This window comes from Coenobita brevimanus, chromosome 1, assembly GCF_032717465.1.
Source record: "Coenobita brevimanus isolate Jiangsu-jjx chromosome 1, ASM3271746v2, whole genome shotgun sequence".
NCBI classification, from domain to species: Eukaryota; Metazoa; Arthropoda; class Malacostraca; order Decapoda; family Coenobitidae; genus Coenobita; species Coenobita brevimanus.
This window is the reverse complement of record NC_136954.1, coordinates 59828905-59856658: the sequence shown is the minus strand read 5'-3', so window position 1 is coordinate 59856658 and position 27754 is coordinate 59828905. Positions and strand designations below refer to the sequence as shown.

At 45.8% G+C, this 27754-nt stretch overlaps 2 protein-coding genes across 2 annotated transcripts in view; one reads left to right on the top strand and one right to left on the bottom strand.

The window, feature by feature from the left end:
- The window catches only part of LOC145405162 (uncharacterized), a 68815-nt gene extending 50972 nt beyond the window's left edge, over positions 1–17843 (top strand). The window contains exons 5-10 of the mRNA XM_080276638.1: positions 11064–11350; positions 14216–14380; positions 15526–15691; positions 16485–16681; positions 17074–17148; positions 17709–17843. Coding sequence (XP_080132764.1) covers positions 11064–11350; positions 14216–14380; positions 15526–15691; positions 16485–16681; positions 17074–17148; positions 17709–17780 — 962 coding nt within the window. The 3' untranslated portion in view covers positions 17781–17843. The remainder of the gene's footprint in view (positions 1–11063; positions 11351–14215; positions 14381–15525; positions 15692–16484; positions 16682–17073; positions 17149–17708) is intronic.
- A 7835-nt stretch (positions 17844–25678) lies between these two features.
- The window catches only part of LOC145399447 (E3 ubiquitin-protein ligase Rnf220-like), a 149641-nt gene continuing 147565 nt past the window's right edge, over positions 25679–27754 (bottom strand). Inside the window, exon 8 of the mRNA XM_080272091.1 lies at positions 25679–25775. Within this exon, the coding sequence (XP_080128217.1) occupies positions 25704–25775 (72 nt within the window). The 3' untranslated portion in view covers positions 25679–25703. The remainder of the gene's footprint in view (positions 25776–27754) is intronic.

The window sequence follows — 27754 nt, the reverse complement described above, 5'->3', positions numbered from 1 at the left end:
TTGGCAAGCATTCCTTTCTCCATCGCCTTCTTTCTTTATTCTTTGATTACTTTGTCCTGCTTTGATTTTTTGTGTTTTTTCTGCTCCTGTCCTTTCCTCCTTCCGTTTTCCCCGTCTTTCTTTTTTTATCGCTCACCTTTTCTCTTTTATCGTCTGTGTTTCAGTTCGCCTCTGTTTCATATGTTTCCTCAATGTTTTTTTCTTCTTGTTTCCAGTTTCTTTCTTTTCTTATTGTCTTTTTTTCCCTTCTCATTCATGTTTTTATCGTTTTTTCTTCTTTCCTTGATTACAACTTCTTCATTTAACCCTCCCTTTATTTCTGTCATTCTCAATTTCCCCTCCTTCGCTCTTCTGTCTTCTCTCATTTAATTCCTCCTTATTTCTCTGTTATGTCTTTTCCTTCTCTCTCTCTTCTTCCTTTATTTATCCTTCGTCCATTCTTCCCTCCCTCCTTCCTTTCTTCCTCTCTTCTTGCTCTTTTCTCTCCTTCTTTTCTTTCTTTCCTCCCCCTCCGTTCTTCTTTACACTTGCTTTTCTCTCACTCCTTTCCTCTCCTTCCTTTTTATTCCTTCCTCCTGCTTCTCCCTCTCTCCATCTTTCCTGCCTGCTACCTCTCCCTCCCTCCCTCCCTGCCTCCCATCTCTCCTTCTTCTCTCCCTACCTCCCTCCTACCTCCCTTCCTCCCTCTTTTTTCCCTCCTCCCAGAAACTGCTCAACAATCGCTCAAAAAATCAGGATTTCCGCCTCACCTCCCTTCCATTTTCCTCCCTCCTTCCTTCCTTCCCTCCTTCTTTCCCTCCCTTCTTCCTTTCTCTCTGCTCCCTTCATCCAACATACTTCCTTTTTTCCTTCGTCTTCTCCTTCATCATCCTTCCTTCCCTTCTTCCTTCATTCCTTTCTTTCATGCCCTTCTTCCTCTTTTCTTTCCCTTTCCTCCTTCTTCTGTTACTCCCTCAATTTCTCCCTTCTTCCTCTTTCCCTCCACTCATCTTCCCCCTTTCTCCTACCCCCCCTCCTCTCTTCTCCCACCCTTGTTGTACTTTCCTTTTCTGGATCTCATACAACAGATACCATAAGCACATCCTATAATAAACAGCTTCCTTGGGACCGATAGATCTTTTGTTGCTCTCTCTCTCTCTCTCTCTCTCACCTAACCTACCTATTTCCTACCATTTTATCTTCTCTCCCTCCCCTTCCCTATTGCCTTTCTTACTTACCTCTTTCCCTCCTTACCTATCTTTTTCCTCCCCTACTCTACCTACCTCTCCATTCCTCCTTCTCTCAACTATCCCCCCCTTTATCAACTCCTTCCTTTCTCCCCCTTCTTCCTAGCTTCCCTCCTTCCTATTTCCTTTCCTCCCCATCTCTCTCCCTCCTTCTCTCCACTACCTTTCCCTTTTCACCATCTCCCCATTACCTTTTCTCTCCCTTCCGTCTCTCTTTTCTCCCCTTTCTTCCATATTTCCCCCCCTTCCTGTTTCCTTTCTTCCCCTTCTCCCTCCCTCCCTTTCCCTCTCCATTACCTCCTTCCTCCCTCCACTACCTCCTTCCTCCCTCCCATCCTTTCTCCATTACTTCCTTCCTCCCTCCCTCCCTTCCTCTCTCCATTACCTCCTCCCTCCCTTCCTCACCCCTTTCCTCCAGCCTGAAAAGGAAGACATGGAGCAAACTTTCCTCAAAAGGTTAGGGTATTATATAGTGACACATTATTGTACTCTCTCTCTCTCTCTCTCTCTCTCTCTCTCTCTCTCTCTCACGTACACATGGGCTGGAGAAATCGAGAGAAAGGCTTTTATATTTTCAACATATTCATCTGTAAAGAAAAAAAAAAAAAAATACAGGCAAAGGGCATGCTAAAATTCTCCCTTCCATATATTAATAATAATAATAATAATAATAATAATAATATCAGTAATAATAATAATAATAATAACTAATAATAATACCTCTTCTCCATTGCTGAGAGGGCCACGAGGCTAGTTACGCAGGGAATACGTGGGTAGATTTCGTTTTGCTCGAATAATACAGGGTTAGGTCTCGTTTAGGTTTTAGTTTGTGTGTGTGTGTGTGTGTGTGTGTGTGTGTGTGTGTGTGTGTGTGTGTGTGTGTGTGTGTGTCTCCTTTATATTACCTGTCTTCAGTTTACCTTCTGTCTTTCCTTACCTACCTACCTGTCTACCTTCTTTCCTCCCTCACTATACCTACTTACATTCCTCCCTATCTACCAACCTCCTTTCCTCCCTCTATTTATCTACTTACCCATTTACTCACCAACTCGTTCCTTCTTATCTCCCCATCTTACCTCCCTCCCTACCAGTTTACCTATTTACCTACACCTACGCACCTACCTACTTACAAATCTATCAATCTTCCTTCCTACCTTCCTTCCTTCTCTCCCTCCATCCATACATCCCTACCTCCTTCCTTCCCTCCCTCCTTACCTACCTACCTACCTACTTACACCCAGGTACCAACTCGCTATACTAAGTCATTGTTGTTCCACTCTTAGTCGTAAGCCGCTTTGTGGAGGTGATTCTCTCTCTCTCTCTCTCTCTCTCTCTCTCTCTCTCTCTCTCTCTCTCTCTCTCTCTCTCTCTCTCTCATTTTTATCGTTCCATTCCCTCGCACTCTCTCACTTTTCTACGCTTCTGTCACTTTCTCACTCTCTCACCTGTCCCTCCATATCTCTTACTTTTCTTCTCTCTCTTACTCACTCACTCTCTCACTTTCCTCTCCTGAATATTTCCCCTCTCTCACTTCTTTTACTTACTTGTTATTCTTGTCTCTGTGAAGGGAGATGGTGTGTTTGTGTGTGTGTGTGTGTGTGTGTGTGTGTGTTAGAGAGAGAGAGAGAGAGAGAGAGAGAGAGAGAGAGAGAGAGAGAGAGAACATGACTGGCTCTTTGTTAAGTCCTCGTGACGGTACCTTTAAATGCCTCCCTTTCTCTCTCTCTCTCTCTCTTCTATACCTGTAAAGAGCGGTGTTACATAGGGAACCAAAATTTCACCAGTTTTTACGAGAGAGAGAGAGAGAGAGAGAGAGAGAGAGAGAGAGAGAGAGAGAGAGAGAGTAAACAGTGTAATGATTAATGAGTCACTGAGGGAGAGAGTCAAGTGGATGTCTGCCACCACTAGACCTAGCCTCCCCATCCCTCCCCACACTCCTCCCCATCCCTCCCCACACTCCTTCCCAACTCCCCATCCCTCCCCACACTCCTCTCTGCCTTCCCTCCTTCATTCATTCCTCCTCTCCCTTCTCCTCCCTTCCCTTCCTCTCTTCTTTCTTTCTTTCCCTCTCTCCTTCACTTCTCACCCTTTGTTTCTGTGTTCTCTCTTCCCCTCCCTCCTTCCCTTCCTTGTTTCCTCCCCCTCCTCCCTCCCTTTCATCCATCTCTCCGCCTCTCCCTCCCTTTCATCCATCTCTCCGCCTCTCCCTCCCTTTCATCCATCTCTCCGCCTCTCCCTCCTTTTTCTCCTCTCCTTCCCTCCCTCCCACCCTTACTTCGTCCTTCCCCTCCCTTCCCATTCCCTTCTCTCCCCAACTCTTACCCATCCTCCCATCTTCATTCTCTTCTTCCTTTTCTTCCTCCCTCCCTTGCCTCTCTCCTTCCCTTCCTCCGTTTCTTCTCTCTTCTCCTCCCTTCTTCTCTCCCCTTTCTCCCTTCGCCCACCAGCTACTCTCACTCCTTCATCTCCCTGCCCAACTCTACCCTGCCTTTTCTCATCCCTCTCTCTTTAATTCTCCCTGCCACTTCTAAAGCCTCCCTTGTCAATACCCAAGTCTCCTCTTCTTCCCTTCCTTTCTCCCTTCCCCTGTTTTCTTCTTTCCTTCCTTCTCCTCCTCCTTCCTCCCTTCTCTTCGCCTCTTCCTTCTTTCCTCCCCATCCCTTTCTTTATCAGTCAGTCATTACCCCTGCCTCATATTCCCCAACCTTCCTCAGTTCTCTCCATTCCTCCCCTCCCTCCCTCCATCCTCCCCTTCCTCTCTCATCCCTCCATCCTCCCTTCTCTTCTCCCTCCATCCTCCCCTCCTTCTCTTCTCCCTCCATCCTCCCCTCCTTCTCTTCTCCCTCCATCCTCCCCTCCTTCTCTTCTCCCTCCATCCTCCCCTCCTTCTCTTCTCCCTCCATCCTCCCCTCCTTCTCTTCTCCCTCCATCCTCCCCTCCTTCTCTTCTCCCTCCATCCTCCCCTCCTTCTCTTCTCCCTCCATCCTTCCCTCTTTCTCTACTCCCTCCCTCCTCCGTTCCTTCTCTTCTCCCTCCATCCTCCCCTCTTTCTCTTCTCCCTCCATCCTCCCCTCCTTCTCTTCTCCCTCCATCCTCCCCTCTTTCTCTTCTCCCTCCATCCTCCCCTCCTTCTCTTCTCCCTCCATCCTCCCCTCCTTCTCTTCTCCCTCCATCCTCCCCTCCTTCTCTTCTCCCTCCATCCTCCCCTCTTTCTCTTCTCCCTTCATCCTCCCCTCCTTCTCTTCTCCCTTCATCCTCCCCTCCTTCTCTTCTCCCTTCATCCTCCCCTCCTTCTCTTCTCCCTTCATCCTCCCCTCCTTCTCTTCTCCCTTCATCCTCCCCTCCTTCTCTTCTCCCTTCATCCTCCCCTCCTTCTCTTCTCCCTTCATCCTCCCCTCCTTCTCTTCTCCCTTCATCCTCCCCTCCTTCTCTTCTCCCTTCATCCTCCCCTCCTTCTCTTCACCCTCCATCCTCCCCTCCTTCTCTTCTCCCTCCATCCTCACCTCATCCTCATCCTCACCAGCCTTTCCCTGTCGCTCCTCATCCCTCATGTTCTTTTCTCTTCCTTTCTATTCCTTCCTTCCTTTCCCTTCCTGCTTTTCTATCATTATTATTAACTCCGGATAGTTTTGTTGCTTAGATTCTTCACTATAACGGACATGAAAGGAGTAATACATATGTTGCTATCTGATTTCCTTTGTACTCCTTTGTGCTCCCTTAATACACCTCCCTTTCCTTCATTCCTTTGTCCTCTCCCTCCCTACCTCTAGCAGTCATCCCCACCCCTGCCCTACAAAGAGATGATGATGATGATGATGATGATGATAGTAGTGGTGGTAATAATAATAATAATAACAGTAGTAGTAGTAATAATATAATAATAATAAAAATAATAATAATAATAATAATAATAATAATAATAATAATAGTAATAATAATAATAATAATAATAAGTGTTACCTGTGCACCGTTCACACCTGCGCCAAGTAGATATTATCAGGTATTCTTTACGAGCATGGAATTCTTACCTCTTCCCCCCTCCTCCTCTCCCCCCTCTCCTACCATCTCCCTTTTCCCCACCCCACTCCTTCTCTCTTTCTCCCTTGCCTTACCTCTCCCCTCATTATTTTCCCTTTCCACCCTCCCCTTCTCCTCCCCTCTCCTTCCTCTTCCCACACCTCCCTTGCTCTTCTCAATTCCTCCTCTTCCTTTGCTTCTTCCTGCTTGTCCTCTCCTCATTATCCTCTGTGTTCTTCCCTTTCCTTCCTTCCTTCTTGTCTTTCCCTCCCTTCTCCCCCTTCTTCCCCCCCCCTCCTATGTTCTTTCCTTCACCTCTCCTCCCCAAAACCAATTCCTTTCCCCTCTCTACCCTACCCCTCCCCTCCCCTCCCCTCGCCGATCCCACCCTACCCCTCTCCTTCCCCTACCCCTCCTCTCCCCATCCTCCCCTCCCCTCCCCTCCTTCGCCTCCCTTCCCTCCCTCTCTTAATGTGGTGTGAAGGCATTACATGGTGATGTGTTAAGCCCATGACAGCTGGATGCAGGTGGGTGTGGGTGGGTGTAAGGTGGGTGAAGGAGAATGCAAGTGGTTGTAAAGTGGATGTGGGTGGGTGTAGGTGGATATGGGTGGGTGTAGGTGGATGCAGGTGGTTGTAAGGTGGATGTGGGTGGGTGTATGGTGAGTGTAAGGAAGGTGTAGGAGGATATAAGTGGGTGCAGGTGCATGTGGGTGGGAGTTGGTGGGTGTAAGGAGGGTGTAAGTGGGTGTAAGGAGGGTGTAAGTGGGTGTAAGTGGGTGTAAGGTGGATGTAACTGAGTGTACTGTGGGTGAAGGTGGTTGTAAGTGGGTGTGGGAGGGTGTAAGGTGGGTGCAGGAGGGTGTAGGTGGGTGCAAGGAGGGCGCAGGAGGGTGTAGGTGGGTGTCAGTGGTTGTACGTGGTTGTAGAGTGGATGTAAGTGGGTGTAAATGAGTGTAAGTGGTTGTACATGGGTGTACGTGGGTATAACATAAGTGCGGGAGGGTGTAAGTGGTGGATGTGGTTAAGTGCAGGAGTGTATGTTTGTAGGTGGGCTGGGTGGGTGTAGGTGGTTTAGGGGTGAATAAGTAGGTGGGTGGGTGCGAGGTGAAGGTTGGTAGGCAGATAATTAGGTAGGTAGGTAGTAGGTAGGTAGGTAGACACGAAGATAGGCAGGTAGGTAGATAGACATACAGGAAAGTAGGTAGGTAGGTAAATAGGTAGACAGATTAATATGTAAGCAGGCAGATAGGTAAGTAGGTCGGGAGGTAGGTAGGTAGGCATGCAGGTAACAAAGCAGGTAGGTAGGTAGGTAGGTAGGTAGGTATGTATGTATGTATGTAGGTAGGTAGGTAGGTAGGTAGGTAGGAGGGTGGGTGTGATTATATACGCTTTTGCAACAATGGGCAATGTGTCTTGTTGCAGTGTATGCTTGGTGGGGCGTATTTAGCGGGGGGGGGGAAGGGGAGGGGAAGGAAGAAAACGAGAGAGAGAGAGAGAGAGAGAGAGAGAGAGAGAGAGAGACAGACAGACAGACAGACAGAGGAAAATAAAAAAGAAAAAGAAATAAAAGACGAAAGAAAACTGGACAGCCCTTCCCAATTCGTACTTTGTCAGCATGGGAAGGGGTTAAGTAGTCTCTCTCTCTCTCTCTCTCTCCCTCAACAGACACCAGACTCTGACCTCTATGTATGAGGCCTAATTGGGGTTATTTTTACCTGCGTCGTAAGGTGCAAGGTATATGAAAGCAATGCGTGTTTTGTTTGTGCTTGTGGTGGTGGTGGTGGTGGTGGTGGTGATGATGATGATGATGTCTTTGTCTTATTTATTTATTTGATAAGATGATATTGCGAGGTTGACTGAGCCTTTATACTCTCTCTCTCTCTCTCTCTCTCTCTCTCTCTCTCTCCCCCATTTTCCCCTCTCTTACTTCCTCATTTTACCTTCCTAATATTAATTCGCTTTCTCTCTCCCACCCTCGCTCACTCTCTCTCTCAATTAATATTCTGCATTCTTCTAATTCCTTACTTGTATATCCTTATTTTGTTCTCTCTCTCTCTTTCTCTCTCTCTCTCTCTCTCTCTCATAGCTTCCTAGTATTAGTTCTAACTCTAATATTCTCAGTCCCACCCTCCCTCCCTCCCTCTCTTTCCAGCATTACTCCTCATACTCTCTCTCCCTCTCTCTCTCACCCTGTGTCTCTGCCAGCCTACCCCCCGTGGAGAACAATGAGGGCACGAGTCTCCATTTATTACCCAGCCAACGAGGTGTGGACAGAGGCCCCCCCGCTGAATACGCCCCCCCCTCCCCCCACCCCACCCCTCCCCCTCCCTCCTTTCTCACCTCTCTTTCTTTTTCTCACCCCCTCTGGGTAGTAATTCTTACTCCTTTGTTTTCTTTTCTTTCAGTCTTTCTTACTTCTTATTGTATTTTTAATTATTATTATTATTATTATTATTACTACTACTACTACTATTACTTTTACTACTACTACTACTAATACATCTACTACTGCTACCGCTACTATTACTACTACTACTACTACTATTATTATTATTATTAATATTACTATTATTATTATTATTATTATTCAACGAAAAATACAACAACCTCTTTCAGCTCGGTTTGATGGCCAAGAGTAGACAGACTAGGGGGTTGATTTGAATAGTAACCAAGGAGACTCATTCCTACCTCAAAACAAAGGCGTATCAAATTTCAATAACCCACCACTTAGTATTCGAGCTGAAATTAACCCAGTCCCGTCAGATGAAAACAACACTAATATTAAAAGATAAGAAATAAATGTGTAAAGATTATTTTTCTTTATCTTGGTGACTTCAGGACGATTTTATTCAGATTAAGGAAACACTTGGATTATGAAAGGTTAATTTGTTTCTCTCTCTCTCTCTCTCTCTCTCTCTCTCTCTCTCTCTCTCTCTCTCTCTCACACACACACACACATTTTCTTCTCATCATCTCTCCCAGTCTTTCCTCCTTTCTTCTCTTCCCTCTTTATTCCTCCCTTCGTATTGCCTTCCCTCCTCTCTCTCTCTCTTTCCCTTCTCCCCCTCTCCTTCTCCTTCCTTTCTTGCCTCTTTCCAGCTTATTCTTTCTTCGTCTTTTCTCTCTCCTCTTTCTCTTCCTTCTCCTTTGCCTCTTTCCCTCTCCTTACTTATCTCTATCTTATCAATCTTTCCCCTTCTCCTTTTCCCTCTTCTTACTCTTCCCTCTTCATCCACCCCCCTTTCTCCTTTCCTTCCCTCTCCTCTTCTTTCCCTCTTCCTCCCCTCCCCTCCCCTCCCCTCCCATGCATAACAATTTAGGTGTTCAAATCGCGCATCCCCCTCCTCTTCCCCTTCCCTTGTCTCTCCCTCTTCCCTCCTCCCCTCTCCCCTTTTTATTCTCTCCCTCTGTCTCCCTTATTCCCCCTCCTTCCCTCCTCCTCCTCCTCCTCCTCCCTCTCTCTATCTCCTCCCATCTCCCCATTTCCCCCCTTTCTTCTCTCAACCCCTCCTCTATCCCTCCCCTCCTCCCCTCCCCCTTCCCTTCCGTGCATAATACTTTAGGTGTTAAATCGCACAATGAGGCGTTGGAGGGAAGGAATTTTACCTGTGGGACGGGGAGGGGAGGGGAGGGGAGGGGAGGGGAGGGGATGGATGGGAGGGGAGGGGAGGGGAGGGGAGGGGAGGGGAAGAAAACAGACAAGAGAGGAGGGAATGGGAAGGAAGGGAAGGGGTGCGAGAAAAACGGGGGGGAGAAGAGAGAGTGGTTATGGTGAGGATCGGGAAGGAAGGGGAAGGGAAAGGGAAGAGAGGGGAGGGGAGAAAAAAGGGGAGGGGAGGAAAGAAAAACATAAGGAGGGAAGGGGCAGGGGAGAGGAAAGGGGAAGGTGTGAGAGGATGGAAAGAAACGAGAGAGAGAGAGAGAGAGAGAGAGAGAGAGAGAGGAATGTGGCTGAAAGATAGATAAGGAGGTAAAAGATATCATTTCTCTCTACTATCTCTCCATCTCTTCTCTTCTTTCTCCTCCTTTCTTGACCACTGTCCCAAATTCCTCTCCATCCATCTATTTTTATCTATCTATCTAGCGATGTTATTCTATCTACCTGTCTATTTATCTATCCATCTGTCTATCCATCCATCCATCTGTTTATTTATCTATCTACCTATGTACCTCAAACTGCCCGTGTATCAGTTAATTTATCTATCTTTGTCTATCTATCTATCTATGTATATTTCTATATCCATCTATATCTATCTAAAGCCGTGTCTATCCTTCTGTCAGTCTATCCATACCTCTGTCTATTCATCTAACTCAACCGATGCCTATGTCTATCAATTTATCTTTTAAGTGAGAAGGAAGAGTTGGATTGTGAGGAAGTGAACATCGAGTGCATCCGGCCTTAACCCACCACGCTCCGGCTTTGTGGTATGGGTAGGGGGAGAATCACCAGCACCCACAAACGTAACTGACAAGGATAGCACCCACACATTACCCCTAGAATACGAAAAAGAACAGTTACTGGCATCAGAGTCCTCATTTCCAGGTCTAGGGAAATGACTGGTGAATGAGACTTCGGCCGGGTATCGATTTTGAGACCTCACACCTCCCATGCAAACAGCCAGGACCTTATAAATAATGGAGGGTAAATGCCGGAGCTTGGAAGCAGTAATAAATAAAAATAATAAATAAATGAGTACCAAATGTCAGGTCAGTGACTTAAAAAACATTACATACAATAATATTATGAGTGACAGCCTACAAACCGATATAAAAAGGATTACAGTTCTACCAAAAGGGGGTTAATAGGATACCGGGATTCATCAATACAAATCCACATAAATATGGAGATATCGTCCTACTCTTATGTCAGATCCTGAGCCTGGTGCAACAGCGCTAGGGGCGTGGAGTGCAGTTCTGGTCTTCTTATCAATGTAACACACGTTCAACTCAACATCTGTACAACACACAGCAACAAAACTAATGATTTTCCTTTGATATAATTTCCCTCTATAATGAAAATAAAGATGTGAACTTGTGTTTCTTACCAGGTATATTTGTGTAATGTCAATAATGTGCTCAGAAGTTCTGTAAGGTTTTGGCACCTACTTTTAAATGTGATGAAGTATGATAGCTCAGCCAGAGGTCTTGGCACACATAAGGAGTATTATGGGATTGGACTTTTTTTTGGATCTTATATAACCTATACACTGACCTAAATGAGCTTTCTGTCCAACGACACAAGCTCATACAACCCTTCCCCCCAAGACGCAAGCCCTGCCCTGGAGAATACAGTTGCCCCGTTTCCACGTGACCATGTACGACTCATATACACATACACGTGACCTCGTATTACCTACCATGACCCATACACTGACCTATACAACCCCTCTCCCCCACGATGCAATCCCTGCCCTGGATAGTCTTGATGCCCCGTATTCATGTGGCACGTATGACCCACCTGTTGACCCGCGCGACCACATGTAACCCAATATGACCCCTGTACTGACCCATACAACCGTTTCCACCACCACCCCGACACAAGCCCTGCCCTGGAGAATCTTGATGCTCTGTGTCCATGTTACCTTATATGACCCGTATACTGACCCGTATAACCTCGTGTGTCCCACCATGACCCCTACATTAACCCATACAACTCTTTTCCCCCAAGGATGCAAGACCCGGCCAGGCAAATCTTGGTGCCCAGTGTGTGGGATGACCCTACAGACGGGGAAGCTGGTATGACCCGTACATTGACTCACTTGACCTCGTTTGACCCAGTATGACCCCTACACTAACTCATATCGCCTTTTTCCCCCAGGACGCAAGCCCCGGCCAGGCGAGTCGTGGTGCCCTGTGTGTGGGATGACGCTGAGGTCTGGGGAGCTGGAATCCCACCTCAGCCACGAATTGGACAAGCTGGCCCGCCTCCCCCAGACCCGACCCCTGGCACAGCGCACGCCCACGCCCACCACCGCCCCCACGTCCACCACCACGACGCCCACGCCCTCCTCCTCTGCGGGCCTCACCAGCGGGGCGGCTACAGTCACCTCGCCCCTCAGCCCACACCTGCCGCTACACACACGCGCTCGAGACCCGGGTTGGGATGTAAGTGTCTCACCTTGTTGTGGTTGTCGTAGTTTTCTGCCCTTCCCTCCATTGCTTTACACTTTCTCTGGCTGTGGATTTTGTCCGTCTTTCCTTCTGTCTGTCTGTAGTTGTCTGTTCTTCCGTCACTTGTCTCAGGAATACATACATCTTCCCTGTTTCCACTTCCTTCACCAGCATGAACTCTGAAGGTGTGTCGAGAGAGAGAGAGTTGTTTTAATGAGACATCGATAATACAGACCAGTTGATAAATGTCTGGGAGAAACATATTTGGGGAGTTACTTTTTTCCCTAACGTACTGGACTACACAGAGATCATAATAAACATATACAAAGATAGACAAAGAGAGAGAGATCGATATATATACATGAGATAGACAATAGATAGATAAATAAGATGGATAAGAATGGATCATTAAACAATAAACCATTTCCAGTTAACACAATGATTAAGCTGCCAAATAACCACGTCTTCATTCCAAATTTTTAAATGTCTGAGTTGTACCAAATAAGTGGCTCGTAGTATAAAATTGACCAGGATGAACGAAATACTACCCTGCCACAGTTATAAAGGGAGAGCCTGGTGGTCATACGGCTTCTGGTGGCTGGGTGGGTGCTGTGTTCGTCTGCCAGCCATCTTGACCTGGGTTCTGTTGCACTTGGGGTGGGATAGTGAAGTGGGTGCAATAGTATGTCCTTGCATGCGTTCCCGGTGACACATACACCCTCCATCACACACACAGACACGTTAACAGAATACACTTACATATGCACTTCTCACCCTACACTTCAAAAATCCTTCAAAATCTATACTCTTATGTGCAGTGGTGGGTGAGGGCAGGTCACTTAAAAAAAAAACAAAAATCCCTCGGCCCTATGGATAAAAAATAAGTAAATAAATAAAAACTGCAACCCTCTGCCCTGCGGATCACTTGTCTTCAGGGCCTCCTCGTGTCAGGCGTGTACATGCCGGGCGATAAAATTCATTAAAAACAGAATGCAACTGATGATGATGATGGTGATGATGATGATGGTGATGATGATGGTGGTGATGATGATGATGATTACGAACACTGTCCATTATCATCATTACTCTTTATTTTCGTACCGTAATGCGTAGATAAATCACCTTACTGCCATCGCTAAGGTTATGTTTTACCCTGCGTTGGTTGGTCTGTCTGTCTGTTTTGCAGGATCACTCAAAAAGATATGAACGGATTTTGATGAAATTTTGTGGAAGGGTGGGACATAGGCCAAGGAAATAATGATTAAATTTTGGGCCGGATCCAGAATGAAATGATGTGGAAAGGTGTACCATGGACCAAAAAATAACTGGTTAAATTTAGAGGCGGTTCCTTTTTAACGGCAGTGGCATTGGCGGAGGTCTGCGCTGTCTGGCCGCTCTCTAGTGTGTCTGTTGTTTAGGTCTACGTCAGCCTAGCCTCGGCCCCCTACACTTCACAGGGGTAATATTGCAGCTTTCTCAAGCTCCCTGGGTGTTAAGCTTTCGTTTGGCCTTTGGTTCTTTCTTCCTTGCAGTAAAAAAAAAAAAAAATTCATGTGGCTGTACACAATGATTTACAGAATTGGCCTCTCTCTCTCTCTCTCTCTCTCTCTCTCTCTCTCTCTCTCTCTCTCTCTCTCTCTCTCTCTCTCTATGTAATTGTAACCATCAGTGTAATTTCTCTCCCTTCAGTCTCCCTCCCTCGCTCCCTCTTTCTCTCTCTCTAATAAGCTTAAACCTCTCTCTAGCTACAACTGGCACTCAACAAGCCTAAAGTCGCCCTTTCCTTTGAACGTGTGTGTGTGTGTGTGTGTGTGTGTGTGTGTGTGTGTGATGGATTAGTGCGTGATTCGGTCTGACTTGCTGTGTGCGTGTTGAGAGAGAGAGAGAGAGAGAGAGAGAGAGAGAGAGAGAGAGAGAGAGAGAGGGAGGTATAGAATCCAACCACAAGGGGGAGGTAAGGCGAGGAGAGCCTGTGATACCCCAGCATTCCCACCAGAAGCCTTACAACTGAAGGGGGGATGGTGGAGGGGAGAGGGGGTGGTCAGGGGGAGAGAGTTAGAAGGATGGGGGAGGTGAGGGAGAGGGTTGGGGGTGGGGGAAGGAAGACTGAGTGGCGACAGATAGATAGATGGATAGATAGATGGATGGACAGATATACAGTAGAAACACAGGGGGAATGGGTGAGGGTTGGATGGGGAAAGAATTAGGAAGGATGGGCTACAGGAGGGAGAGATGGAGAGAGGGGAGGGAAGGAGAGAGGGAGAGGAGAGGGGGAGGGAAGGGTAGGGGTGAGAGTGGTCGGAGAGGGAGGGAGGAAAGAGAGAAGGGGAAGGGAATCAGAGACGAAAAAGGGTGAGGAAGAGATGTTAGGTGTGTGTGTGTGTGTGTGTGTGTGTGTACAGTGGGGGAAAAAATCCACTGATCCCCCTCCCCTTTCCCCCACTAGCTCCCTCTACCCTTAGCTCCCCCACTAAGGGCAGGTAAGGGTCAATAAAGGGGTAAGGGAGGGGGAGTGATAAGATCTGGGATTAGGACAGAACCTTTTAACACCTTATTTCAGTTTAGAGCCACCTCCCAGTTCTCTCTCTCTCTCTCTCTCTCTCTCTCTCTCTCTCTCTCTCGTTACCTCCACACCATGAACGCACACTCTTCCACTTCAGATCATAGACATAAGAGATGGAGTGCAACGACGTGTGCATCTAACATTTACTGCATATAACCTTCCCTTAACAGATCAAGAGAGTAAACATATTTCACGCATCCTCTCTTATGAAATTACTACTACTCCTACCTACCCCCCCCCACACACTCCCATCCATCACACCTACTAACCCTCCACTACTTCCTACCTACTTACAGACCTACCAACGCGTCCGGGCCAACCGACAAGTGCGCCTACGGGCCAAGAAGCGTCGATCTGGGCGTAGTGACGAGTGTGGCCCGGCGTGTCCCGTGTGTGGGGAGAGGGTGCCGGCAACCACACCCGAGGATTTGCATGCACACGTCGAAAACTGCCTCAGGAGGGTGAGTTCCGGGGGTTTTCAGAGGGTTTCGTTTTCTTTTCAGGGGGTTTGGGGGATTTTTAGAGTTATGTAGGTGTGAGTGAGGGCCGAGTTGTCTGGACTGGTTTTTTCCGTTTGCGTGAGAGGATGCCGGGAACAACACTTGAGGATTTGCATGCACAGGTAGAGAACTGCTTGAGGAGGGTCGGTTTCTGGGGTTTCCAAGGAGGTTTCAAAGGGTTGCTGGGAATGTTAGCGGGTTCTGTGAGCACGGGAAGGACAAGAGTGATGTGGAATGGTTTGTCTTGTGTGTCTGGGAGGGCGCCAGGTATATAGGGGTGTCCAGGGTTTGCTCGAGAGGTTTCATGACGCTGAGATTTGACATGTTAATTTGTGTGTGTGTGTGTGTGTGTGTGTGTGTGTGTTTGTGTGTTTGTGTGCGAGGGGGGGCTGAAAGTGTGTACAGTACTATTGACTATACGTTAAAATGCATATAACAGATAACAATACATGTCATCCAATCCAAATACTGAAGTTGAAAGGATCTTAACCCTTTGGCTGCCCTGGTTAAAGAACATTATTGCTAACTCCTACAACCATTTTTTTTCTTTGTTAAGTGAAATCGTGACACCAAAATATTATACTGTAGATAGCCTCGTGGTGAAGGGGTTAATGGTGTAAATCTAACCCTTTTCTGCCCAATATGTGAACGGAATAAAATCGTCTAGTTTGGATAAATGTCTTGTGGGGGAAGCAGTTTAGTCTCTTCCCTCCGATGCTGGACTTGTTTTAGTTAATTTTCTGCTGCCTCACGACGATTTTACTCAGCTCAGGAAAGGCCTCTCGTACTGAAAGGGTTAATGAAGGCTATATCTAACCTCTCCAGTTCGAAAAGTCTCACCCCTAAAAAAAAAAAAAAAAAAAAAAAAAAAAGTACGTGGTCGAGTGAAGGGGCAGAGAAATTTTTGAAGAGGTTTGGCCAGACGATTTTATTCAGCTGAGGGAAATCCATAGCAGCCAAAGGGTTACCCGAGTGAATGTTAGCTATACCTGTGTTTGTTATAATACTGTGTGATTTTACGTGTTATGAATTGTGAGGTGTGTGTCTTATAATCTTTGCAGAAGGTTTTGCTGCCTTTCGTAACGCTGTCTGGCTCTCCATCACAGTCCGGGGGCGGCGGGGGCGTGGGCGCGGGTGTGGGCGTGGTACAGGGCGGCGGAGGGGTGGAGGAGGAGGTGGTGGACGTGGAGGGCGACGTGGAGGAGTACGAGTGGTGTGGAGGCAGGAGGGTGAGGGTACCGTCACTGCTCAGACCACAGGCGCAGCTGATGGGTGAGTACTGCTGGTGCCAGGGACAGAGATGGCCTGGACGGATGGCTTGTGTTTTTGTCGTTTAATAGGAGCTTTAGGAAAGGTATAGGCAGACTGACATGGTCGGTAAGCAATACCCAAGTGGTAGCATGTGGGTGAGAGTGACCGTACTCACTGCGTACATATTATGTATGTGGTAAGTTCGATCCACATCGGATCAGACAATCATTAGAATACGCCTCGCCCTAAATACTGACCTCGACCTGTGAACCTGACCTTTGATCGACCTGCATCAAAATCGAATCACTTCTTCCAAAAGTCATTCACGCTGTATGTGGCAGTATTGATCTAAATCGGATCAGACATTCACGAAGATATTTTGTCAACATACGTACTTACATACATACAAAGGAACGTAATTGATCACACTAGCTACGCCTTCGACGAGGCAAATAAGTCGAAAGAGCTTGCTATACGCTATGTCTATTATAATATGAAATTTTACAATATTTCAGTTTCAAAATAGACTGATACTACGTACGTGTGAGACTAAGTTATATCAGTGATCCATAAAGATTCAGTCTAATCATCATCATCCTCACCACCCCATGTCTCTCATCACATAACTTTTTTTTTTATTGTGTGTCCGACTCTGGGCATAGGCTTCACAGCCTGCTCCCAAGGCCCGGTAGTCCTCCTACATACCATACATCTCTACATGTCACACTCCATCATTAGGACTTCATACCTCCCACCTTCACCCTGTCTTCCTTTCTCGCCTCTCACCTCCCTCTTCCTGTCCTCCTCTCTCCAGAACGCAGGGAGGGAGAGAGGAGCGAGGATGCCGAGATGAGTAGCAACGGTGGAGGGAACACGGAGGGTGGAGAGGGTGGAGAGAGAGCCAGCAGGGTGGAACCAATGAGTGTGGAGCTGGAGGCGTTGAAGGAAAAAGTGAGAGTGTTGGAGAGAGAAGGAGCTACTACATCTAAGTTCCTCTGTATTGTGTGTCAGGTGAGTGGCAGTAGTAGTAGTAGTAGTAGCGGTGGCGATAGTAGCAGTAATAACAGTAGTAGTCGTGGTGGTAGTAGTAATGGTGGCATAAAGTGAATATACGAGATACTTCTGGTAGCACGTACAGTAGTGAGGAAGTGCACAATCATATGCACAAGTATTACTCAGTGTACACAAATCCAATGAGTAACGCTGGATAGGTACGAAAACTACGTACAAAAAACGACATAAAATTACGAAAGAACAGAAGGCGGGATATGTGTACTTGTGCAACGATATATACTGAATAAATGGATAGGTCGTTATATTGATGCACTAAATAGATAAGAAACACAGTACAGAAATAATAATGTGTGTATTTCCTCCTTTCTTTCCCGGTGTGGTGGGTGTAGACGGAGTACGAGCGTCCTGCCGTGTCTGTGGTGTGTTGGCACGTGTTGTGTGAGGCGTGCTGGGGACACACGCTGGTACGTGCACTGAACCTGCCCTCTTGTAAATATCCAGCACATCATTACCCTTATCTTTAACTATCTAACACATCATCATCACTACCACTGTCCTCATGCTCGTGCTGCATCCCATGAACACAGTGAGGTGAGGGCATGGACACATCTCTTTGATATCTTTCAGGACATGTACCAAATGAGAAGGAGGTTGTATACATAAACCTGCCCTTCTGTGTGATGGCACGGAAAAGGCATGTAGCACCACGAGCGATTACAACATCCCCGTGCCAATACATGGAGTGGAGGCGGGGGAAGGAGTTATAGCCCATACGTTTCCTCTTTATTCCCCTTTTACCACACGCAATGAAGGGATGGCTTCGATACTCCTCCTCAGTCACCATACACTTTTTGCATTTTCAAAGTATATCTCATCCATACCAACTTCTTGCATTAGGTTAAGGTACAGCAGGTGTGGGATAGGTTTAGGTATGGTGAGATATAACCCCCATTCCCTGTGGTATATCATGTACTACCACATCACCGTGGTATACTGAGCCAGGCTTGTGTTTTGGTGTTTGCAGGGCGTGAAGGGCGAGTGTCCCCAGTGTTCCCACAGCGTGTCACCCGAGGACCTCAGACCCATACACTTGTGACTACCAACACCCGCATAGCCCACACCCACCCACACCCACAAGGAACCCACCTATGAGCCTGGGAGTCAAGAGGATGGTGCTGGTACTCCTCCCTCCTCGTCCAAGATCGAACCCGGGATTGTTGGTTCCCCTAATGCAAACCCACCCACACCCACACCCTCCTTTCCCACACCCATGGATACCACCCCCACACCCCTCCCACACCTACAGGAGTCTGTGTGTGTGGGTGCTAAGTCCTCCCCACCTCCACCCCAACTCTCCCCACTCACACAGTCACCCACACCTACCTCCTCCTCCTCCCCCTCCTCCTCACCGCAGTCCACATCCACACCCCAAGCCTTACCCACATCCACTTTCTCTTCGCTACCCACACCCACAAATCAACCCCTACCCACAGCTGCTTCAGTACTCACATCCACACTGCTACCCACACTTTCGTCCCACCCCACACCTACGTCCCTACCCACATCCACATTCTTACCCACACCCATATCCACTTTCTCGTCCCTACCCTTGCCCACAAATCAGCCTCTACCTACACCGACATCCATACCCACATCCAGACTCCTACCCGCACCAGTATCCACACTCTCCTCCCTACCCACCCCTCCCGCAAGCCTACCCCTACCCACACCCCAATCCTTACCCACACCCTCACTGTTCTCTCTCCCCAACCAGACCACAGTTACCTTATCCACACCCACCCACACCCCAAAGCTACCCACACCCCCACACCTGCCCCTCCACACCCCACAGCTCCCCACAACTGCCCTACCCATACCCTTTCTACCCACACCTGTCCAGTCCACATCTTTCCCCACCACACCTGGGCTGATTAAACCTATGCCGATATTTGGCTTGCCCACACCCCTCCTACCCAAATCTACCCCACCCACACCCACCCTCACCAAACCTACCCCACCCACACCTGTCCTATCCAAGCCTGCGCTTCCTCTACCCCTCCCCACACCTATCCATCTCAGACCTGCCCTACCCACATCTCTACCCACACCAGTACTACCCAAACCTACCTTGCCATTCCCCCCAGTCTCCCTTCCCACGCCCACAGCAGGCCTACTCAGACCCCCCTTACCCACATCTCTACCCACAACCCTTCCCACACCAGCCCTACCCTTACCCAAATCCACAACGGTGATCGTACTGACCTCACTACCCACACACCCACCCTCATCTACCCTAACCCCCACACAAACGCTTTCCTCCTCCTCCCCCTCCTCCACTTCCACCCCACATCTCACCCCCATCACCCCCAAACCCATTCCCACCTCCACCCAGCCCTTTACCTCCACCCCACACTCTGTCCCAACCTCCCCACACCCCATATACACCCCCACACAGCCTCTGCCCTCTCCCCCACACCCCTCAAAACCCCTTCCCACCCCCACACACCCCACACTAAACCATTCAACCATTTCACAACCTCCCTCCACCTCTCCCCCACACCCCTCCTCTCCACACCTAGTTCCCTTCCCACCTCACTGTTCCCCATCCTCACCCTCCACCCCTCCCCACACTTCCCCACCACCACCGCCTCCCTCTCCCCCCACAATGTAACTCCCCTCCCCAGCCTTACCCTCTTCTTACCCTACCTACCCTACCCTTCTCCGGCCCTGAATCCCTTCCCTCCCCTCCCCACCACAACATATTCCTACCCAACCACATTCTATCCTGCCTTACATTATCCAGCCCTACCCTACCCTACCGTACCATACCCTGTCCCACCCAATACCCTACCCTACCATTCCCTGCCCTTCCCAACACCCCCATCCCTACCCTACCCTCCACCCCACTCTCCCCCTACCTCATCCACCCTACCTCAAGACAGATTCAGAAAAAATAAAGGATAAGTCGAAGAATCTCAAGAGGAAACAGTGAGCAAGAATCAACCACAGAAAATAAACAAATAAACAAACAAACGTCATCTGGGTATCCTTATCGGTGGGTGTGTAGGTGTGTGTGTGTGTGTAGTGTGTGTACGTGTGTGTATGTGTGTGTGTGTGTATAATATCTCCAGTTAAATTGCAAACACAGCACCCCCCTTTAAAAATATATATATACTTCAAACTCAGAAAAAAAAACTCACATATATATACCCGTGGAAAAAAAAACACGAAAAATAATATACTCGTTGATGGAAGTAGATGGAAATTAAAAAAAAAAAGCCAGAATAAAAATAGATACAAGGAATAGATACACTCAAAGATACACTGGCTTACAGCATCATAGTATTGTGTATTTATATCTGTACAAATAAATGACTCACTTGTGTGTATATAATATTATTGTAGTCGGCTCTCTCTCTCTCTCTCTTTTCTCTCTTCCCTCTTTTCTTACATATTACCTGTTTGTGCTCATCTACCAATCTCTCTCTCTCTCTCTCTCTCTCTCTCTCTCTCTCTCTCTCTCTCTCAACCAACGGGATTCCGAGTATGTGTAGAGAAATAAAGAAAAATAATGTCGCCAAAAGTATACAAGGAATCCAACCCAAAAATAAAAATCAAACTTTACAAGACTAAAGAAAAGTGAAATTAAGTGCAGAAAAAAGTGAACGAAAAAGTGATGAAAAAATTATATTGAAAAAAAAAAATGAAACAAACAGAAAACGAAAAATTGTGAAACTATGTGTATAAAAAAACTTTCGGTCGTAAATAAAAACAATGACGTCAGAGAAATGAAAATAATGACGTCATAAAAATTAATATGTATTGTACACAGAAACTACCTTTAAATATATATGTTGGCGTTGATAAATAAGTACATGAATAAATGAATTAATACCTGTGTTCCCCCCCTCCTTACCTGCCTCACCTTTCCCTGACAACCTCTTCGTCACCACCTCAAGATCTTGTTAAGTGTATGTGTATTGGTAACGTTTCTGATGACGCGCGCTCTCTGTCTGTCTCTCTCTCTCTTTCTTTCTCTCTCTCTCTTTCACACACACACACACACACACACACACACACAAACGCTCACTCTGTCTCTCTCGTTCCTTCATTTTCTTTCACATCTACCCTTTTCTGCTTATCTTATGCTCTCTCTCTCTCTCTCTCTCTCTCTCCAGCCCCCTAAAACCCCCTCTCAAAACCCTCATCAAACGTAGACTATAAAGATATTAATATTAAACCTTAGGCAAAACAATATAATTTCCACTCCCTTTAAAAATAAATAAAAAATCCCATGCAAGAGCTTCATCCCTAATTTATATACTAGTGGCGTTCCAGAAATCTTATATAAATTAATGTAAACTAGGAATGTGTACGTGTGTGCGTGTGTGTGTGACTTTTTAAAACGACAGGAAACTTGTGTACGTATTTAGCTTTCTCCGTGTAGTGAGTGGTGGGGTGTGTATAGCTGTGTGTGTGTGTATGTGTGCGTGTGTGTAGATAGCCCCATAGCCCTGCCTGCCTACCTACCTGCCTACCTTACCTACCTACCTAAATTCTTCTACACTTACCCACCTACCTACCTACCATGTCCCCCTTTCATTATTCTACTTACTACCTACCTACCGACCTACTTTACTGATTTCGTGTATTGCTACTGACCTATGTACCTGCTCTACCTACCCATTCAGTATCTACCTACCTGTCTGCTCGTCTACTTACCTATCGACTTCTCAACCTTCATCCTAACCTGCTTGCCTCTCTCCCCATTACCTCATTACCTTCCTATGTACCTTCCTTCCTCCCGTATCCAACTCTGTCCAATTGTATCTTTTCCCTTCTTACTTCCCTTCATCCCTGCCCACTGACCTACCTTCACCCTTACTCACCCCTTAATCTCCCTGTGTACCTACCTCAACTTGCTCTTCATCTTCATACTCGTATCCTTCCTCCCTACCTCTTACATCAACTAACTCTCTCCTTCTGTACTTCTCCTTCCCTACCTACCTACCTACCAACCAGCCTACCTACCTTCCTACCAACCAACCAACTCTCTACCTACCTGCCTACCTACATACCTACCTACCTACCGTATTACCTTGTTCACCTCTCACCATTTGTACATTTGCCCTCCGCATCTAATTCACCCACTGAGCTATCTTCACGCTGCCTCAAGCTTTATATAAACTAGATAAGATAAAGCAGGGTGAACTTAGCTGAACCTGTATATAGCTAACCCCCCACACCCCCACAGTACTGTATAGCGAGGGAGGAGATACAGGGAGGGAGGTAGGTAGGTATGATTCTCCCTGCCCCCTTTCTCTCTCCCCCCATCCTTCCTTTGTTTCAGTACCTCACTCCCCCACCTCCTCATCCTCTTCCCCCCCCCCACACTTCCTTCCGCCGACCCCCACCACTCCCCCTCCCCCTTCAGTATCGCTCTGTATGTCCCTTTGGAATGGTGATATAAATGATGTGCAGTTCTGTTATTTCCTTCCATCCTTCCTCCATAACCACATCCTTCAGCCTACCTCATTCTCTCCTTCTCCCACCTCCTCATTTCTGTCTCGCCCTTCACATTTTCTCTTCTTCTTCCCCCCCCACCAATTCCCTCTGACTGCATACCCTTCCTCTCACTCGCTTTCACCCTCCCACCCCAATCTCTTCTCCCCTCTCCTTCCTCCCAACCCTCCCTTCCTCATCCCCTCACTCTCCTCTTTCTCACTTTCATACTCCCCAACTTTCCCCAGTTTCTTTTTCTTCCGTCCCTTCCTTTCATTGTCTCCACTTTCCCCCACCTCACTTCCCTCTCTCACGTACACCTGTCCCCCTCCCCCTTTCATTAAGACCAGGTAACCAGGTGTGTGAGGCATCAGAGTCATGTTAGGAAAATAAAGCATAATAAAAGAAATGTTCTGTGTTTCATATTGCCTCTTGCCTCGATTTAATCTCTCAAAGGATGCTGGAATTTTATCACGTATTACTTATAACCATGACTATTACCATCTAGTTTTTGTTACTGACAGGTATTTTGATTCAGGTGAAGAGAACACTCACTTGGGAAAATAAAAACGCATTAAAATATCTGAAAAAAGCGCAAACAGAGCCGTAAGATGGGTACCTAGCTTGGGGGACGAAAGCGGACAGGCAGAGACGACCAACTTTATCTTCATTTTAACAAAGAAGGATGAAATATTGAATAAGTAGGTGAAAGTAACAGTAGAGAATACGTAATACCTGCACACATAAGGCCTAGATGACACCCGGGAATTGCATAAAGGAAGTGGTGGTAATGGTGTAAAGGAAGCACAGTTACGAGTTGCACCTGTGTTCCCCAAAAATATCCTTACACTGAAATAAATGTAGGCTAAAAGTGCAACAAGATGGGACACTACAAACCTGACTCAGCCCTGTAAAAATAACACACACACACACACGTACATATAAAATTCCCGCTACCAAGTGCCGTTCATGCGACCTTACATACCAAAAACAAGGCATTCAGGGCAAGAAAAGGCTGCATCATCATCAACACCAGTTCTCTTGCGGTGTTTATTTGGCGTAACAAACTATACAGAGGTCGTTACTAATCCACCTTATATAACTGAACTTTAAGCATTTATTTACTAACTCTTACCCTTTTCACTAAACGTAAAGATATCACTGCAAGTGCTTAAGAACAGAGGTCCATATATACAGTACCATAACACTATATCCTCAAACTTAAACAGGAATATTTGCTAACACATATGTTTATCAAAGCTGAGAGAGCGAAGGTAAAAACTCCCACTTTCAGACCCTCATTTGTTAAACCCGCAATGAATGTTGTGCTCTGACTGGCTCTATAAAGTGGCATGCAGACTAATCACATTCCCCCCCCCCTCCAAAAAAAAAAAAAAAAAAAAAAAAAAAAAAAAAAAAGCCTACATATACCTTCTCTCTCTCAGCATTAATCATTCGAGTTTGGGTCTTTTTACGAAACTGGTGCATATTTTCTCACACATTTTCTTTCTTCTGTCAATTAACGTCTATGACAAAAAGGAACAGTTTTCCTTCAATTATACATAACGACAGAAAACAAGGCCTGCGAATGTGGCTACCAAATGTGGGTATGTGGCTACCAAATGTGGGAATGTGAATACCAAATGTGGGCTATGTGGTTACCAAATGTGGGCATGTGGTTACCAAATGTGGATACGTGGCTACCAAATGCGGGCATGTGGCTACCAAACGTGGATACGTGGTTACCAAAACATTCTCCTTCCACTAAGTACATCCAAACTTACAGGACATTTTTGTACACCGAAATAAATGAAGTACTCAACCCCTTCTGTACTAAAGCCGTTTGTACTTCACTCTGGCTACCTCCTGACGATTTTTTGAGGTCCGGGGAAGCCTCTCGTGGTGAAGGGGTTAACGACGGCTATAGTAAACCCCTCCAGCTCGAAATCTTTCTCCTAAGCTGGGAAAAATCGTCTGAAGTTCGCAAGGAAATACAAAAATACAAACGCCATCGAACTGAAGGAACATTAACAAAGAACCAAGTTTATTTTTTTTTTATATATATACATCATTCTTAACAAATACACTCGGTCTTACATACACACTTACACACACACACACACATTTACCATTAATCTAAACAGCCTTCCGCGTACTTAATATTATCCTGAGCAAGAGATGGTCCTTATACACCTTACTTATTTACTATCACGTGAGACGCCATGAAGATCACTTATTCACAACTGAGGGTATGTGATGTAAAGAGGATCTAAGTGAAGTCAAATGTGCAGCTAGGTGAAGTCAAATGAGCAGCTAGGTGAAGTCAAATGAAGTCAAATGAGCAGCTAGGTGAAGTCAAATGTGTTGCTAAAGGGGACGGAATTAGGTGAAAATGAAAATGCTGTACCGCATCACTTGACGGCAAAGGTATCAAAGTGGATCAAGTGGAACTGACTGGAGAAGAAATACAGTACCAAAGGGTCAAACAATCAGGCCAGGTCATCTAGTGGTAATTGCTGGTCACATGGAATCAGCTAGGGGTGAACCTGAAGCAATCTGGGGTCACAGAGAATAATCTAGGCTCAAATGTCATCCAAAGGTCATCTAGAATTAACTATAGATCACTCAGAATCACCTGGGTTAACCTGAATCAACTGGAGGTCACAAATATTACCCAAAGGTCAACTAGAATCCAATGAGGTGATCTAGAATTACCTGCCATTCACCTATAATCAGCTGAAGTTACTTTGAATCAACTGCAGGTCATACAAGGTCAACACGAATCAGGTGAGCTACAGAAGAAAACGCAGGGGTCGTTTAGAACCTGGCATGGTCGTGTGAGTTTAAGACAGGTCAAGCAGATTCAGGTAAGGTCAAGCTGAATCATCTGAGTTACAAGAGAATCAACTGGGGTCAGGTCTGGAGAAGCTGGGGGAAACTGGGAAGAGTCAGGGGTCAAGATTGGTGGAGTTAGGGTTAAGGCAAGTGAGGATGGGGTCAAACAGAACGAACTAGAGGCTGAGCGAGGTTGAATGGAGGTCAGCTGGGGTGAGGCTGGAGTCATGTAAGGTCGTCTGGAAATGTCAGAGGAAATACGAAGGTGTCTGAGTATCCCACTGGAAGATTTAGGTGTCGTGCGAGATCGAGTGTGGGTCACAACGGAAGAGGAGGAACCCGAGGTCGTGCGAAGGAGGCGGAAGATGAGATGAGGTGAGGCACTGATCCAGTGGGATGATTTATGGGTCATGTGAAGTCGGCTATGGGTCACATGGGAAGAAATGGGGGTCACACTATGCCGGTTGAGGGTCACATGAAAAGAGGAGGAAGCAAGCCTCTTTCGCCGTCGCCGGAAGATGAAACGAGACGGGGTAGAAGCTAAAAAGGATGAATTAGACATTGTACTAAGTTCTCTGTGGGTTAGATAGGGGGAGTTCGGGGTTAAGTGAGATCGGCTGGAGGTCAAGAGGGGCGTGGATGAATCACGGGTGAGGTGGGGTCGGCTATGGGTCAAACGAGGTCAGAGGTAGATGCGGCGGAGGTCAGAGGGGCCCGTGATGACGTTGCACTGGGGGCAGAGGCGCTTCGTGCCCTACAGATGGGGAAAAAAAAAAAAAAGTGTAATCAGTCATCATTATTACCAAGTAGTTATTCTGTCAGTAGCCCTTTAACCTCTTGAATTAGGTGACGTATTTCAAGGGCTTATTTTTGCTGAAACCTGATTATTTTATACAGTATGGTCCGTATTCTCGTGTGGTAAGGACACTCCCAAACACCTCTCCCTTATTGATTTATTTTTAAGTTATCTATGCTGAGTGTGATTGTACTTGACTGATTTAAATGATACAGAAGAGGAAGGCAAAGTGTAATGAGCATAATAAATCGCTTAGGAAAAGGTGTTAATGAGGGCTATATCTAATTCCTGCAGTTCAAAAGTCTAAAAAAAAAATCGTCTGGAGGTTGCACGAAAAAAAAAAAAAAACACACACGTCACCAAATTAAAGGGGTTAATATGAGGGGACGACTTACCTATTTTACTTTCTCTGACACCAGGTAATTTTAATCGACTGTGGGAATTTCTTGATGGTTAATTGGAAGTATTTACAGTAGGTACTGACATTATTATTATTTGTATTATTCCAACATCTATTACAAACTTACTGGGTTATTATTATTATTATTATTATCATTATTATTATTAATATCCTTATTCTTATTATTGGTAGCAGTAGTAATGTTTTCATACAACCATTATAATTACAACTATTATCCTTACTATTATTAGATTATTATCATTATTATTATTATTATTATTATTATTATTATTATTATAAAGGATCAAACGCAAATCCCCCTGCTCCTAGTCATACACCTAACCAGCCTAGCCACCTGCACCTACATCTAGACGCTAACTAACTGCCTACTTGAAGCGAGCCATCTTTTGTTGTAGTATTAGCACTCTACGCCCCTTTTTTTCGCCTAAAGATATATGATGCACAGACGGGGAAGTGGAGAGAGGGCAGGATGACGTTTTTGTGAGGCGCGAAGGATAGGATGCGAGAGTATGCGTGAGGGAGAGTAACTTTGGATGGTATTATTTAGGGTGCAATTATGACTGGCATTATTTGATATGGTATTATCAACTTTATCATTTTTATTTATTTATTTATTTATTATTATTAATATTAACTGAAATATTCATGGTACAAACATCATTAGCATCATGTTATTCTATTATTACCTATTATTTATCATTTTATTTATTATTATTATTACTATTATTATTGTTTACCAAGACAATTATTTTCATCTACTACTTTCATTTATTATTAAGGTGCAATTCAGATGGACAGAATACTATTTACTGTGACAGCATAAATTATTCCTCATTACTTATTCTCAACCTTAGCTCTACAACATGCCAGCTTAAATTACGCTTATATCTGATTATCCGGCCTTTACCCCACATCCGGCAACACCACACCGCCACCTCACCCCATGCACAAAATAAATAAAAATAAATAGATAAATAAATAAATAAATAATCAATAATAACCTTTTTTCTCATACAAATCGAAGTATGGAGAGTGTGAGGTTATGAGTCTATGGTACTAATGGGGATAAATGAAAATGATGGCACAAAAAAAGGCAGTTCTAATAGAAATAAATGCAAATGAATGTCACTAAATGAAAATTAATGACAATAAAAGGAAATAAATCGAGATTAATGGCACTGCAAGACAGACTGAATTAATGCCACTAAGGAGAAATGATGACAGGAAATATCATATGGCAACAAACTTTTTTTTTTTTACAATAATGAACAGAACCAAAACTAATTAAATAAAAAAAAATAACTCCCACACTGAAAATGGCACTGATGGCAAAATAAGGAGTGACAATAAAGGTGAGGCAGGTGGGATAATGGCACTAAATGGCAAAAAATGGCAATAAATGGCAATAAAAGGCATTAAGTGGCGATAAAAGACTCAGATGACACTAAATGGCACGGATTTCTTTGCTTTAATTAGTACGGCATCTTGACTTCGTGCATGTGTGTGTGTGTGTGTG